Source organism: Arctopsyche grandis, chromosome 5, assembly GCF_051622035.1.
Source record: "Arctopsyche grandis isolate Sample6627 chromosome 5, ASM5162203v2, whole genome shotgun sequence".
Classification (NCBI taxonomy): Eukaryota; Metazoa; Arthropoda; class Insecta; order Trichoptera; family Hydropsychidae; genus Arctopsyche; species Arctopsyche grandis.
The window spans coordinates 33,443,288-33,459,656 of record NC_135359.1 but is presented as its reverse complement, the minus strand read 5'-3'; the positions used below and the strand labels follow the sequence as shown (position 1 = coordinate 33,459,656).

The 16,369-nt window shown below is 31.5% G+C and overlaps 2 protein-coding genes and 1 long non-coding RNA gene across 4 annotated transcripts in view; 2 read left to right on the top strand and 1 right to left on the bottom strand.

Moving 5' to 3' along the window:
- The window catches only part of LOC143912065 (uncharacterized), a 569,875-nt gene that overhangs the window by 444,247 nt on the left and 109,259 nt on the right, over positions 1–16,369 (top strand). The window lies entirely within an intron of this gene.
- Positions 5,635–9,591, bottom strand: LOC143912266 (putative fatty acyl-CoA reductase CG5065). Of its 2 annotated transcripts, none has more exons than XM_077431544.1 (12): positions 9,528–9,591; positions 9,215–9,460; positions 8,984–9,141; positions 8,194–8,284; positions 7,981–8,126; positions 7,789–7,898; positions 7,631–7,714; positions 7,339–7,447; positions 7,186–7,262; positions 6,329–6,491; positions 5,986–6,243; positions 5,635–5,900 (listed from the first exon to the last, which is right to left on the bottom strand). In XM_077431544.1, the coding sequence occupies exons 2-12, from the start codon at positions 9,422–9,424 to the stop codon at positions 5,813–5,815; spliced, it is 1,494 nt and encodes a 497-aa protein (XP_077287670.1). In that variant the 5' UTR covers positions 9,425–9,460; positions 9,528–9,591; the 3' UTR covers positions 5,635–5,812. The 2 variants fall into 2 exon arrangements, with proteins under 2 accessions (XP_077287670.1, XP_077287671.1); XM_077431545.1 differs by having other exon boundaries at positions 9,215–9,446; positions 9,528–9,582.
- Positions 14,024–16,209, top strand: LOC143912421 (uncharacterized). Its single transcript, XM_077431696.1, has 4 exons — positions 14,024–14,378; positions 14,445–14,476; positions 14,707–14,866; positions 16,187–16,209. Exons 1-4 carry the CDS (start codon positions 14,024–14,026, stop codon positions 16,207–16,209), a joined length of 570 nt encoding a protein of 189 aa, XP_077287822.1.

The window sequence follows — 16,369 nt, the reverse complement described above, 5'->3', positions numbered from 1 at the left end:
ATGTAAAAGTAACGCACTGTCTATTTTTAGTGTGTGTAACAATACGTTCTAAGAATGGACCAGCAACATCAATGTTTTTCTCTGCTCTTGTATGTGTTTATATACTGTAGATATAGGGTTGCCATAATTGTCGGACCATAGACGGGGACACCCCCTCCCCCCAATAAAAATAATTTATTTTATTTTTTGATAGTGTAATTATAAGAAATTGAATCATGTTTAATTATAATATTATCGGATTGTAATTGAATGATGTTTAATTTTATTTTATTTTACTCATTCTCTCTTGTCTTCACTCTTCCCCAACTTCTTGAACTTGATCTTCATTGCTCTTCGTTGCCCAACCATACTTTTCTGACATTTTTGCTTTTTGAAGGAGTTCCTTTTTACATAATTATAAAATTCGATGCATGACATTTTATAATCGAAAACGCACTGAATTATGTTTTCTACTGTGTCAATTGAAAGCTTATTTATGTATCCACTGAGTATTAATTAATGAAAATACACGCTCAACGTGTGCATTATGTGCTGGGATAGCGTACAGGTATTGGCACAATTTCAGTAGGTTAGTTTTTCTTTCTGTTTCTTTAGTATTTTTAAAAAAGCATAACCATTTATCATGTATGTACATACATCTTTGGTATCCCATTTTCACGTGTTTCATTTTCAATAAATTATTTCATGTACATTACTTCCTCGTGAATTGAATCCGTGAAAAATATACTGTGTACAAACATGGTGTAAAGTTCTGGCAAAGGATTTTTAATGAAATCAATTATCGATTTTGGAGCATTTTCTTCTTTTAAGAAAAAGTCTTTCAACGCCTCCCACATACTTAGTATCCTTGTAATTTCTGGAAGGAGTGATAACCATCTGCTTCTTGTGCAAACTCACTTAATTGTATATTATCGGAAAGATATATTTTTACATAATATCTATGAAAAACAGAGACAAATATCCTTCTAAAGGGGACACTGGGAAGCAAGCCTCAAAACAGGGACATGTCCGCGTAAACTGGGACGTATGGCAACCCTATATAGATATGTCCTTTTATTGCATCGAATTATAAGAATTTGAAAAAAATTCAATCAAACAAAAAAATATATGTACAATGTATGTATGTATACGTCATTTAAATTTATTTACTATGACCCGTCATTACATCATACATAGTTGTTTTTTGTGTTATAGTAAGCTATGAAGAGTGTAAAAAAAATTATATATATTACTCTGCTCTTTTATGTGTTTATATATATGTACTATATGTATTTTTTTTGCATCAAATTACACTTATCGAATTATACGAATTTGAAAAAATAACTAAATTTCTATCAAACAAAAAATATAATATACAATGTATGTATGTATGTATATAACATAAATATATTCAAATCATACCAATTTCACGGGAACGTCATTTAAATTTATTTACTATGACCCGTCATTACATCATACATAGTTGTTTTTTGTGTTATAGTAAGCTATGAAGAGTGTAAAAAAAATTATATAGCAATATTTGTAATGGGTGTATTGTACATCCTTTAGGTGTCATTTCGGGATTTACATTATTTATTTAAACCTTTGAGTACTGACGTCTTTTCTGTTGAAAACCTGCGACGTAGAAAAATTCACCAACATTTCCAACTAGAATTATTAAGAAATCCAAAGAAAGCAGGTATAAAAATTGTAGCTAATCCAAACAAATCCTACATAACTACCGCCGAGGATTTCGAGTTTTGTAAAGGTGTGTTTATAGACTCTCTAATATATCTTGGAACAATATAAAATAAACACAAGAAGTCTTTTAATTAATGTATTTTTCCAAAACCAGTTCCATCTTCTTCATTGTTGTTAAAATGAAATGTTCACAATCTACATAAATGCCAAGCCACAATCCAAAATACTCAGTTAAAGATTTCCATCTCGTAATTCTGCTATGGTTATAAATTCAAAAATTCCGGTTTAAACGAGTCTTTGACAAATCAATGACACGGATTATTCGACCGATGTTCAATGCATTTTTTACTTTATCTTTTTTCAATCCTACCTGGACAGGTTTAGCAGGTAGTATTCTTGTTAAATTTGTACATGCTCAAAATCAGGGACGTTATTTGAGGGGGGTATGGCATGGCAGTTGCCATGCCTTAGTTTTGGAATAGTGTGAATTTAGAAAACAATAAGAATTTAACGATTAATGAAATAATATGATTGTTATGTTATGTTACTTTTGAGTAGTATAGACTAGGCCAGAAATAGAATCGCTGCAATAAAGCTATGTAAAAAAAGGTTATATTTTGTTTTGTTAAATGGTATTCCTTGGATAAAATTCTCTAGAAATTGTTCGACCTGTGGAGCGAATTGTTAGAAAGGTCCACCTCATTTTATTAACAACTGAAACGGTAATTTGTTTATGACTTCCCTTCGTAGAATTAACGGAACCAAAAATACAATTGCAAGAAGATTTACTTTAAGTGAATGTCAACGATGGTATTCCCACAGTTAATCTGCACGTGCAATTTTTTCAGGGACATCATTTGGGGGGGCATGAGAGGGCACTCGCCCCCCCCAAATTTAGGAATAGTGTGAATTTAATGATTAATGAGATACTATGGATCAATGAGTGCTACGTTTATTTCTTATGTTACTTTTGGGTAGCTTAGTAACTAATAAAATAACCACTGCTACGTGCTTTGAAAAAAAAAGATTTTACTATTTCGAAGCAAGTAAAATTTTTAGAAATTGTTCATCTTATGGAGCGAATCGTTAGAAAGGTCTCCTTTACTTTATTTTGTCTCAAAAACAGATGTGTAACGTTTATTTTTCCGAAAGTTTGTATTTATTTTTTGTTTTCAAGAAAGGTTTAAAATTAATATTTTACTGAATCTGTTCAATCGAAAATGATTTTATTTCTCGTATTTTTATTTGCAGACGCCCATTCTCACACAAAACAACGAATGGGATGGATTTAATCTTCATGTGTAACGAATTCGGCCCAAAAAAAGTTTTAGTTATTTAATAAAATTGCTTTCTGACCAAAACCTTAACAATGTTAGTACATAAAGAACACAAATATTAATTTTCAGCTTGATACCTTCAGGGGTGTGGTAAAAAAAACCGTGTGTTCACAACATTTTTGACTTTTCTAAGAGGAAAAAATATAATAAAAAAAAAGGTCGATTAAAATAGTGGAAGAAAAATCCGGTAAAATGCCATTCATGAAATTTTATATATAACTTGGCATTTAGTTTATAATTCTAGATATGAAATATCAATTCAATACGCCAAAAAGCTTCCGAGAAAAACATAAAAACACCTCGATCTTATAGGGTAAAAGTACTAAAGTTGAGATAAAATAAATTTATATATACATATGTGCATACATATATATAATTATAAAAGTAATAAAAAGACAATCAGAAACACACACAAACACACACTCAGACACAATTCTCTAGATTATGAAAACGTGGTCAGTGATCGATTCTGAGTTTGAATTTTTGCATGATCTCAAAACTTCATCCATTGTTATTACGAACATATGTATGTCTGTACATAAATAAAGTAAAAACAGTCGGTAGAAATTAAGTTAATTGATAGTTTTATAGTGACACAGTTTGATGGACGATTTTTGCTGACCCTGTGAAGATTTTTGGAAAAAATTTTCGCCCGCGGTGCTTTTTTTTTATCTTTTTACATAATATTTTTATAATTATTTTTTCAAAAATGAGCTTATTTTTTTAATGCAAAGAATATTTTCCATTTTTATTCCGATATAAAAAAAAAATTTGAAAAAAAAACCAATTTAACCAATTTTTGCCTGCCACCCCTAAGAAAAAGCTGAATGACGTCCCTGCTCAAAATACAACGCCTATCGGCGTTTTCAGCATTCAAAGGGTTAATAGCATTATGGTATGTGTCAACTACACATGTATATAGTCTTCAATTTTATTCAAGTAAATCCACCAATAAATTAAAATTCAATAATTTCTTAATAGAAATCATGAATTTGAATGACATTATAGATAAAATCGTTGAATTGCACGTTGAATACAAATACAACGCCTACCGGCGTTGGTCAGCATTCGAAGGGTTAAAGTTTAGGTCATTGTGGCGCTACAGGAAATCCCCAATAGTCAAATATACTCGTAAAAGAAAAAACACAAAATAAATCTAATACCTACATATATGTACATACATACGTATACTAGGTTATGAATTTAAAGCATCTGATTTTTAAAAATTGTATTTCTCAATAATAAGAATAGCAAATATAATAAGATTTTTTACACAGTATAAAATTCATCTAAACCTTGATCGTTTGAATGCATTGTGGATTTTTTTGACTGTACGTATTTCAAGCGTAGATCGCAGTGAATTCAAACGTCATGTCGTAACAACATAATACATACATAATAATAATATATATACAATAAAATATCGGTATTTTTGCAATCCACAATTTCAATAGCAACAATCTTATTTCATGTTAAAAAATTAACATGAAATAAGATTGTTGATCAAAAAAGTACGCGGCACAAATCAAAAATCATTAAAAAATATGGGATCAACCGTGTGATTGATGCTTATTTTTAATCTTACGAAAATCAAAAATGTGTAAAATTTGTAACTCTCAACATTAAATCAATTGTAGAATCGCCAGTATTTAGTATATTCATCAAATCATAGTATTAATAAAGTTTTTTGATTTACTTTTTATTGATGAATAATGAAAATAAATGGAAGTTGTACTGGCGTACCAGTGCACCTGTCACAGAAAGTACAAGGTGGATCAGAGGAATCCACACTTGTGCAACAATGTGACATTAATATTATATATATATATATATATATATATATATATATATATATATATATATATATATATATATATATATATGTATGTATAGCGGGCTCTACACTCGCGCCGTGCGCGACAGTGAACACCATGCGTGTGAGTTGAAATGTGAGTGTGTGCGTTTCGCGCTTTCGAGTTCGCGTATCGCGGCGTCCCCCGTGTTTTGTCCCGCGACGAAGGGACCACGTCACGACGACGAAGCGACTGGGTGACGAAGGAATCACGTCGCTGAGTTGTCGCATACCGCTTTGCGAAGATCCCCATTTTGGCGGAGAACTTCGCGCGAAGTCCAGTGACGTAGCTACCATTGCGCAGGATGGTGCAAAGCATCACGGCCCATGCTCGATATGAAAAAATTTACACATATGTATAAGCTAAGTAGGCGTGTCAATAACAAATCAGGCGTGTAGCCGCTCGAGTACGAAAATATTGCAGAAACGAGATCTTACTTTAAAGTTTAGACGAAACCACTTTGGTGTTGAATCGTATATATGAGAATGTTAGTAAATTACGAAATTCATACGAAGAAATAAAATCAGGAGCGAACATCAGGGCCCAAAATTTCTAGCTATGCCACTGGCGATAAGGGGTTAGTAAAAAGTAGTAAAAAGATGTCACCACACTCATTGACTCGCGGCGCGATGTTCACGGGCGAGTGAAGAGCCCGCTTATCAGTATGTTCATACATACATAATATACAATGTGGATTATGTGGGTTTTTGAGCTTTTTTTTTTCAGGAATGCATTTTCATACAATATAAAAATATACAGTTTTTTGGTAATAAATATGTAATTTATTTGTGGCAAACCGTGTGACATTAACATTATATTTTGTTTATTTAAAATTTGATTTGCTATTTAAGCGTAAAATCAAATGTTTTAAACAAAAGGCTGCAATTAATACATTTTTCGAAGTGAGTCTAAATATTATATTATACACATTATTGTAGAAATCTATAAGATGGTTGACGAATACTTCCACAATATCCATAAAATAAAGAAGTACATTAAAAATTTCATCATTCTATCCAAGTAATACAAGCTGAAATTTTTTTAAGCGAAAATAATTTTAATTATATGATGGTTATATGAATGTATACATACATAATATTATATAAATAAAATACCTTTTGACTACTTTTCTTGCATAGGGAATGGTAGCCGGATCCTTTTTCCAGCAATATTGTCGAACTCCTAGCAAATTGAGTCTAAGATAGTTTTCCCAATTGAGAGAACTATTGTCAATGTATAATATATTTCTATCATGCGGTGACAGCCATTGGTCTATTTTCATGAAATTGTCATTTTTGAATATCCACTCTTTCGTCGCATAATACGCGATCTGATTTAATATGAACGATATTCGCTTTTGAATCTTCACCAATCTAAAAACATCGATACTATGTAAGTTATATCATTTTCTATTTTTGTAAGATCTATCATGATAATCTTCTAAAGTAAAATCCTCACATAGGTTTCCTCCCAATAAGACTTAATAGCGCATCTATTACATATGCCGGAATCAAATGGAATAAAATCACATATAACTTGTGTAACATCAAACTACTTTGTAATACACAACCGCTATACCACATGTTTTCAACGAAAGCGTATTCATATCTATATTTTGTAGCTGCAATATTAAATTATTTTAAATTAAATCAATTTCATAATTAAGGGACGGATACTTAATAGGACGAAATGAATTTTGGGCGTTATGGTTATTGTTAAATTCGTATAAAACCTTTTTTTTTGCTATTTTACATTCAGCACTGTTCAGCAACGTTAATTATTAATTAATTATCAACGTGTATTGTTAATTGAGATTGCTTTAATGACTATCTGCCCTAGTCATAATTAAAGCCCGGACCCTGAGGGGGCTGTCTATTGTTCAAATGTTGTAAATGCATTGTTAAAGGTTTGCCGAACCTTTTTTACAAAGGATTTACAACAATTGAACAATAAACGGCACGCTTCCGGTCCTACCTCTAGTCATAATCATACATTCGGTTGATTTAATTTATTAATACAATATATCGCTGAATGATTTTAACCCATTAAATCTTCATTGACACAAGAAAAAGTTAAAAATTGTATGGCATTTAATCAATTTGAATTTAAATAAGAATAAATCAACACTTAAAGATGTGTTTCTGTGATCTGCGAGAAATGGTCACGATGCAAAAAAAATCTCCAAGAATACTGGAGGATATGTTGTGTGGTCTTAAGTCGGATAACGACAACACGTCACAGACAATATAAATAAATCGTCAACCTGAATGTTTTAAATTTGACAGTTTATCAATTTCTAAATATACACAAGTTACCAGCATTTAGAGTTTCTCCCCAAGTGATGGGGTTGTTTCCAGATTCAGTTATGTTGCATATGTATACTTCGGAAGGCCTTAAATCAATACATAATTGCATATTGTAAGTGTAAAGCATTTTAAATCAATTCGTCTCTTGAAATACATACATACCTAGTAATTCCAATTCTCCAAGCTAAAGCAATAAGTGCATTGGCACAAATATCTACAGGCACTATATCGGCAAGATAATTTTCCTTGCAATATATCGAACGTATTGCACCTGAAATAAAACATAAATTAACAATACTTCCATTTACGAAGGCCTACCCCCATTTCGCGGAAATTATGCGCACGCCAGGATCCTGTACTGCCCTTTGCTTTTGCGCACCTCTTACCATCAATAAGGGTGGACTTTCGTAAATAGAACTATATCTAATAAAAACATCTATCGGATTAGCATTACCTCTTCCAATACCCACTGAAATACCAGTGGGTCCGTTCATATTATCTGTCCATCCTGGAATTGGGTTTTTCCACGCTGGACTAACTAAGATTGTGATGCGATTTTGTTAAAACTTCACATAATAATAATATTATCTAAATTTGAAATTTAATACAAACCCATAGATGGCCGAGTCAATCCAATTGGAAATAGTTTTCCATAGTCCGCAACCAATTGCTCGGAAAGTGCTTTGCTGTAGGCGTAAGTGTTTGGTAATTTACCCAATAGCCTAAATATAAGTCAACGAAACTTTATTTAATCTTTTATGTTTTTTTTTAATTTCATTTAATGCATTTCATTTGTATACGCACTTTGGTGTGATTGTGGTTAATATATCTTGATCCAACCAAGATACCATATCGATGATTTTGTCCGGATCATGAGGTGCTGGATAGCTTATCTCTTCTAACACTTTTGACTCACATTGACAATATGCCGTTGACACGTGGATGAAAGCCTGAAACATAGAAAATCCAGAAAACAAGGCTGATGATTTTCATGCATTGTAATAAAATTTATCTTACGTCCAAATTGTTCATCCGTTTCGCAAGTTGTAATGTGCGCTTAGTTCCGAGGGTGTTCGTCGTCACAGCACATTTCAACGTTTGATTAAACCTGAAACGATTTTTTTTTTTTATTTATTCCTTTAAATTACTAGCTATCGTATACTAATGTATACTCCTAAAAAATTGTATTCCAACAAGTACAAACAAAACAAAGTTGAGAGCTTTGTCTCTCAATAATTCTTTCTTAGGATCTGTCGTGGTGTCTCTTACGGCAATATCATAAGCAAAAATTTATTTGGATAAATCTTTTCGACAAACTTTTCTTTGGATAAATCATTCCTTCTTTATAAAGAGGAAAAATATATATGTATATCGTGTAGAAAATATTAAAAAATATATGAATTAAAAAAAAATCTGCGTTAATAATTGAACATTCAAGATTATATTATATTTCAATGTACATTTGTAATGAACATTGAAATATGTATTAATACATCATATACATATCGCTGTTTATAATATCGCTGTTCTGTGTGTCTGTGTAGGAAAACACTCGCCGTACTATAATATTTTTTTCAATTCGATATACATACATATGGACGTCACAGTTAAAACAATGCCAACAAAACATACGAATATAATAAAGAAAGAAAAAAACTTCCATATATACTTTTTATTATTGCAATACGAATTTATCATTGCAATGCGATACTAAATATGTGTTGAAGAGAAATATTCTCATTATTCTCTATACTTAAAATAAATCTCAACTTATATGGGAGGGGGGGGGTATTTGTTTAATATTTACTTAACATTAGCAGCACAATGGAACACCACATTACAGTCTTTGATCAACGTCTGCTGGTCTGGCTCACTTAGACCCAACTCATCTTCAAAAATGTCCCCTTCTATTGCACTTATGTTGGCTAACCATTCCGAATTCGTATTTCGAAGTCGATCGAAAATCTGAATGATAAAATAACAAAATAACAGCGGTGGAAGTTGTAGATATCGATAAAATAATTAGATATACCCTTACCGGTGATTTCAGCACGGCTTCTAATCTTTCCTTGATGTTTTTACCGTCCTTGGATCTCAACAACAAATAAATCTTGTATGCAGGAGTGACGGTGGCAATCCTCTCGATCAGGGTCTGTCCCAGAAACCCAGTGGCTCCCGTAATGAAAACATTTTTCGTTTTGTACCAATCGCCAACCTCAGACGTGGACTGATCGGAGAACTTCGCCATACTCGAAACCCTCGTAATATATCTGGTGAGGTGAAACTGGATTTTGTGTAACTACGGTGTTGTACATATAATTAATATACACAATTATGTAAAAGTAACGCACTGTCTATTTTTAGTGTGTGTAACAATACGTTCTAAGAATGGACCAGCAACATCAATGTCTTACTCTGCTCTTTTATGTGTTTATATATATGTACTATATGTATTTTTTTTGCATCAAATTACACTTATCGAATTATACGAATTTGAAAAAATAACTAAATTTCTATCAAACAAAAAATATAATATACAATGTATGTATGTATGTATATAACATAAATATATTCAAATCATACCAATTTCACGGGAACGTCATTTAAATTTATTTACTATGACCCGTCATTACATCATACATACATATGTAGTTTTTTGTGTGATAGTAAGCTATGAAGAGTGTAAAAAAAATTATATAGCAATATTTGTAATGGGTGTATACGTACATACATCCTTTAGGTGTAATTTCTGGATTTATATTATTTATTTAAACCTTTGAGTGCTGACGTCTTTTCTGTTGAAAACCTGCGACGTAGAAAAATTCACCAACATTTCCAACTAGAATTATTTAGAAATCCAATAGAAAGCAGGTATAAAAATTGTAGCTAATCCAAACAAACCCTACATAACTACCGCCGAGGATTTCGAGTTTTGTAAAGGTGTGCAAAAGAAATCTATTAATTATTGTATTTTTCCAAAACCAGTTCCATCTTCTTCATTGTTGTTAAAATGAAATGTTCACAATCTACATAAATGCCAAGCCACAATCTAAAATACTCAGAAGTTAAAGATTTCCATCGGGTTATTCTGCTATGGTTATAAATTCAAAAATTCCGGTGGAAACGAGTCTTTGACAAATGAATGACACGGATTACACGACCGATGTTCAATGCATTTTTTTGTCAATGCTACCTGGAAAGGTTTAGCAGGTAGTATTCTTGTTAACTTTGCACATGCTCAAAATACAACGCCTATCGGCGTTTTTCAGGCCCATGGACTTGTTAGCAAAACGCTGATCGGCGTTTCTCAGCATTCAAACGGTTAATAGTATTACGGTTTGTGTTAACTACATATGTATATAGTCTTCAATTTTATTCAAGTAAATCTACCAATAAATTTAAATTTAATAATTTCTTAATAATAATCATGAATTTGAATGACTTTATAAATAAAATCGTTGAATTGCACGTGTTTTGGTGCAATACAAATACAACGCCTATCGGCGCTGGTCAGCATTCGAAGGGTTAAAGTTTAGGCCATTGTGGCGCTACAGGAAATCTCCAATAGTCTAATATACTCGTAAAAGAAAAAACAAAAAATAAATCTAATACCTACATATACATACGTATACTAGGTTATGAATTTGACGTATCTGATTTTTAAAAATTGTATTTCTCAATAATAAGAATAGCAAATATAATAATATTTTTTACACAGTATACAATTCATCTAAACCTTGATCGTTTGAATACATTGTGGATTTTTTTTTACTGTACGTATTTCAAGCGTAGATCGCAGTGAATTCAAACGTCATGTCATAACAACAATACATATGTTCATACATACATATATATAAAAAATAAATTATTTTAATGTCAAAAAAATCCTCATCTTCTGCCAATAGTATTTGCAGTGCAATAGGGCAATATGCTCAAAGATAAAAAAATGATGATTTCTGATGCATAGATAAACATCATCTGTCTTTTTGAAAAATTGTGTCTTTTCAAAAAAATTATATAAATTTAGTGAGTTTTTATATACATTAGTCATTAAATTTTTTTTCTTACATTACATATGTGATACAATGAAGTGAACAATATCTCAATTAGGGATTGCAATACCGATAGTACCGATATCGTTAGTACCATTATTTGACCAAAAGTCTTTGGTACTACCTAGTGCTTCCAATCCCGGAAGATTTCTTCAGCACCGGGATTGCGGTGCTAGGAATTTCCGATCCCGGGATCCCGGTGCTAGCACCGGGAAATCAAATGTATAGCAAAAAAAAGGAAAAAAATGTTCAATTGCATATTTTCATATTTCAAAACCATTCAATTGCATTTTGTAAACTCTCCCGATATTTCACGCAAGAAACACTCCCCATATTGGCGATCTTGTTTTAAGAGTTTGGCTACATTCTTTAAATTTTCGGTTAGCATCCATAGCTAGATTTCTAGATTTCTAAGATTAAATAAAAGACATCCTTTAATGTAATCAAATAAAGTAAAAAACATCACTTTGATTCATTGATTCGTTTTTTACAAATAGTTTGAACCGTCTAGTGATTATTCATCGAAACAATCCACCTAATGTAAAAATTGCAATTACATTGATTTTATGTAAAAAAAATTCGGATGTAACCAACGCACGACTATTTCTATGTTTTCTACATTTCTATAATCACACATATTGGCTATGAGCATTTTCGATACAAATTGAACACAAGATAAAAGTTCTACTTCCGGTTTACGAATTCTGACCAAAACCTACATACATAAATCAACTATACATAAAGAATACAAATATAAATTTTCAGCTTAATATGTTCAGGGGCTTGGAAAGAATCGTGGTCACAACATTTTTGACTTTTCTAAGAGAATAAATCCCACTTCTGGTTTATTATATTTAGTAATTGTTTTTTATTTTCATCATATTGATACAAAAATTATACTTGAATAAATAAACATCACATATTTTTAAGGGATCGAAAAAAATAGTGGAAGAAAAATCGAACCAGAGAAAACTGCCACTTCCGGTTGACGGATGCTTATCAAACAAAATTTATACATAACTAGGTGTTAAAATTAAAAATCTAGACATGAAATTTCAGTTCAATAAACCAAAGGGTTTCTGAGAAAAACATTGATTCTCTAGAGTAAAAGTACTACTTTCGGTTTAGGAAAAAATATTTGAGTATAAAATGAATAATTTCTATTAATTTCTATATTAGTGGTTTGTGAGATAATTGAATTCAAAAACAAAAAAATAGATAACACCTATAATGGGAAGTACCATTTCCGGTGAACTTGAAAATTTGAAAGAAAATTCACGTCGTATCGATAAGAATTTTAGTAACCGATAATAAGTTTCAGTTCGATAGGACGAACGGTGTTCAAAAAACCCCTAAAATACGCAGACACACAGTCCACATACAGACATTCACACAGGCACACAGAAACACACACACACATTTTTTCTAGATCATAAAAACGTGATCAGCGATCGATTCCGAGTTCGAATAAGTCAAAATATGCTACAAATATCATTGCAGTAGAGCACAAAATCTGTGACACAATAAAGGCTGTTTATACCATTTCTTGGAAACGTTAAGAGAGCTGTACACCCGAAACCCTAATTTTGTTATCGTTCCTTTCTTCGATATATGTATATATTGAGTGTATGTATATATTGAGTGAATGCGACAATATATATCAATATATATATTGAGTAAATGCGACAGTTGCGCTTCGACCAGATAAAACGTATTTTAAATTGACAAAATCGAGGTTTCGTATTCTACTATTTTCTCCTCCAAAACTGGACCAATTTTTAAAAAAAATTCATCATCGGTATGAGAAAGATACTTTCTGTGCATCTATCGGCGTATTTTTTTTTAAATCGACCGTTAAATAAGCACGCTGGACTCGTTTCGTGGGTGTAAAAAAGAGGCGATTTTATAGATGTTTGGCGGCTCCTAGCTCATATAAAAAATAATTAATCAAAAAAAATAAAACGATATATGCACCCCAATGGTGGATATCCATCGCATATTAAAAAATAATTTCTCTAGTGCCATAATTGAGGAAGGGAGAAGTATAGTACGTTTGTATGGACAAGGCGCTGCTGTCGAGCCCTCTTAAGCCGGCGTCAAAACGAGTCAGAGAAAACAAATGGACAATGACTGTCATTGCTCACCCCACCATTGTTAATTATTTAATGTTGTTTTATGTTTTTCCTTATTATTTTTGAAAAAATAATATTTTTAAAGACACTTTTGACAGCACCGTAATCCCGGTATTCAGACAAGTTTCAGCATCGGGATTTACGGTACCGGGATTTACAACCGGATCCCGGGATTGGAAGCCTTAGTACTACCAATATTACCAAAATAAATATCGATAGCATCGTTTTTTTTCGATTTCGTACATTTTTATTTGTCGAAAATTATATCTCCATGGCAAAAACTATGAAAGCGACCGATGTGTATATTGTTTGAAAGCCGGTATAAAGCGAAAAATGCAACAAACTAAATAAAAGCTTTTAAAAATGCTCATTGTAGGGGATGAAATTTACATATTATCGGCGTGGGATATCAATGGAAAATAATTTTATGCAGTTTTTACGTATTTATTTTTCGCCATTTCTGGAGAAGTTGCAGTTATAAATTATAGTACTCGCTCCAAGAGACTGTTGTCCAAATGCCATACTGACTACTTGTCCTAAACTGAATCCCGCATTTCTCTGAACCCTAAATGCTTTTGGTCTTACACCAAGTCTAAATGCAAGGGTAATTCTTTGCCCAACACTTTAAAATTTAATAACATTTCTGCCTCATCTGGCTTAGATATGTGTGAATTGTTTTCGGAATATTTTTCATCTGTGCATAACAATGATGATTGCTCCCTTTCATATGTGGACGCTCACATTGACAATTGCTCGTACTGCCTTGATAAAATATATGTTGAAAAAAAGGAGATTACTTATGTCCTATTAAATTTAGATGTAAATAAGGGTGCTGGACCTGACGGCATACCTCCATACTTCATTAAAACTTGTTATTTGGAACTTGTGGAACCCTTATTTATAATTTTTAACAATTCTTTATCTGCTGGTGTATTCCTTTCTAAATGGAAACTAGCCAATATTGTACCTATTTTCAAATCTGGCGATAAATCACTTTGTAATAACTATAGACTAATAAGTATCTTATCCTGTTTTGCTAAAATTTTTGAATGTTTAACTTATAATCATATTTATTCTCATGTAGTGCCTAAAATTGCACAGGAACAACATGGATTTGTTAAAAAAAATCAACCGTATCTAATCTTATTGAATTCACTACCACAATTTATAAATATCTTAATACTCGTACACAAGTAGATGTTATATATACAGACTTTCAAAAGGCTTTTGACAAGGTTAATCACGGTTTGCTAATTCGTAAATTATCTAAATTTGGAATTCATGGCAATTTACTTAGATGGTTAACTTCCTATGTTAATTTGAGAAGTCAATTGGTTACAATTAAGGGTTTCTCATCTGCCCCTAGAATAATCCCTTCAGGAGTTCCTCAAGGTTCTCACCTTGGACCACTTCTGTTTATTATTTTTATTAATGATCTAATCCCCCTACTGAAGTGTCAATGCTTACTTTATGCCGATGATCTTAAGGGTTTCAATCCTATCAATAGTGAGTCGGATTGCTTAAAATTACAATCCGACATTGATATAATATCTGAATGGTGTACTGTAAAACTTATGCATCTCAATATTTCTAAATGCTTCTCATTGACACTTTCCAGAAATCGTAACCTAATTGACTTTACTTACAATATTGATAACGTAGATCTTATAGCGAAAAACTGTGCCAGAGACTTAGGTATACTTATAGATTACAAACTATCATTTAATGAACATATTAATCATATTGTTACTAAATCTTATAAACTCTTGGGATTTATTTGCCGAGTTGCGAAGCCCTTTAAGAATCCCCATACTCTGATTCTACTCTATTACAGTTTGGTTCGTAGTAATATGGAGTATGCCTCAATCATATGGTCTCCCTATTACCAAACTCACATTGAGCATTTAGAGACAATTCAGAAGCGTTTTTTGCGCCATTTATCCTATAAGACTGGTCTCAAAAAACTTTTACCATCTTATAATGACGGACTTTCTTTTTTCCATATTGCAAGTTTGTCTCAGCGCAGAAGGGTTTCTGATTTGTTAATTTTATATAAGATTGCTAATGGTATTCTGACACATCTGTTTTAAGTGAGATTAATTTTAACGTTAATGCCCGATTCACCAGATGCACAAATCTTTTTTATCCACCAATTTGTCAAAGCAACACTTCTTTCAATAGTGCAATCGTTCGTATATGCCGTATTTACGATAGCTTAGATGATTGTCCTGACCTCTTTAGTGACTCTTTTAGTATTTTTAGGACAAAGGTGAAGAAGATAATATGTGGTTGATTTGCTTCTTCACCCTTATTGTCTTTCTTTTTCTTTTTTACTTTATCTGTTTCATTTTTTTTTTTTAAATCTTGATGTTTTTGTAATTTTACTTTTTTATATCACCGTGTGGTGCTCACTGTAAATGGAATATTATATTTTTATTTATGTTTATTATTATTTTTTGTCTCATTATACAACTTTCTTTTTATATTTTATTCTGTATGTGTGCCTATTTAAATAAAATAAAAATAAATAAAATTTTAACTGGAAATTTTTTACTATGAATTATAAAATATAGCCTATATGTGTCTTTTTCATAATGTCTTCCCCATTCTCCAGCTGATGATACAGCTCACTGTATCAATCAAACGAAAATTATACTTTCAAAAAAAAAACAAGCTAAAAATTTATAATTTATATTGTACATTATAATAATTACATAAATGGTGTCAAATATTTCATTACATTATGCAAAAAATATATTATTCAAATAACATTGAAGAAGAAGCATTAGAGTCGTGGGATATTTGAATCGACAAATTATATCACAGACTTAAATATGCCACAGAGTTAAATTTTTTTCAAAAAATTAACAAAATATCGAAACTAATTTGATCATTTATTATGTTATTTGATTATTCTATTCATATTCATATTCTAGACAAAGAATTTTTTTAAATGTACCCAGTATTTATCTATATTAACCCTATTTTTTCCCGAATTCTAAAAACGAA

Bases quoted from the DNA above. Each gene is read 5' to 3' on its own strand.
- LOC143912266 (XM_077431544.1), bottom strand. From the start codon at position 9,424: ATGGCGAAGTTCTCCGATCAGTCCACGTCTGAGGTTGGCGATTGGTAC. The intron at 7,715-7,788 runs GTTTGTATTAAA...TCACAATCTTAG, and splicing joins ATTGACTCGGCCATCTATGG to TTAGTCCAGCGTGGAAAAAC. The intron at 7,263-7,338 runs GTATGTATGTAT...TATTGATTTAAG, and splicing joins TGGAGAATTGGAATTACTAG to GCCTTCCGAAGTATACATAT.
- LOC143912421 (XM_077431696.1), top strand. From the start codon at position 14,024: ATGTGTGAATTGTTTTCGGAATATTTTTCATCTGTGCATAACAATGAT. The intron at 14,477-14,706 runs GTTAAAAAAAAT...GTTACAATTAAG, and splicing joins CACAGGAACAACATGGATTT to GGTTTCTCATCTGCCCCTAG. The intron at 14,867-16,186 runs GTGAGTCGGATT...ATTATATCACAG, and splicing joins GGGTTTCAATCCTATCAATA to ACTTAAATATGCCACAGAGT.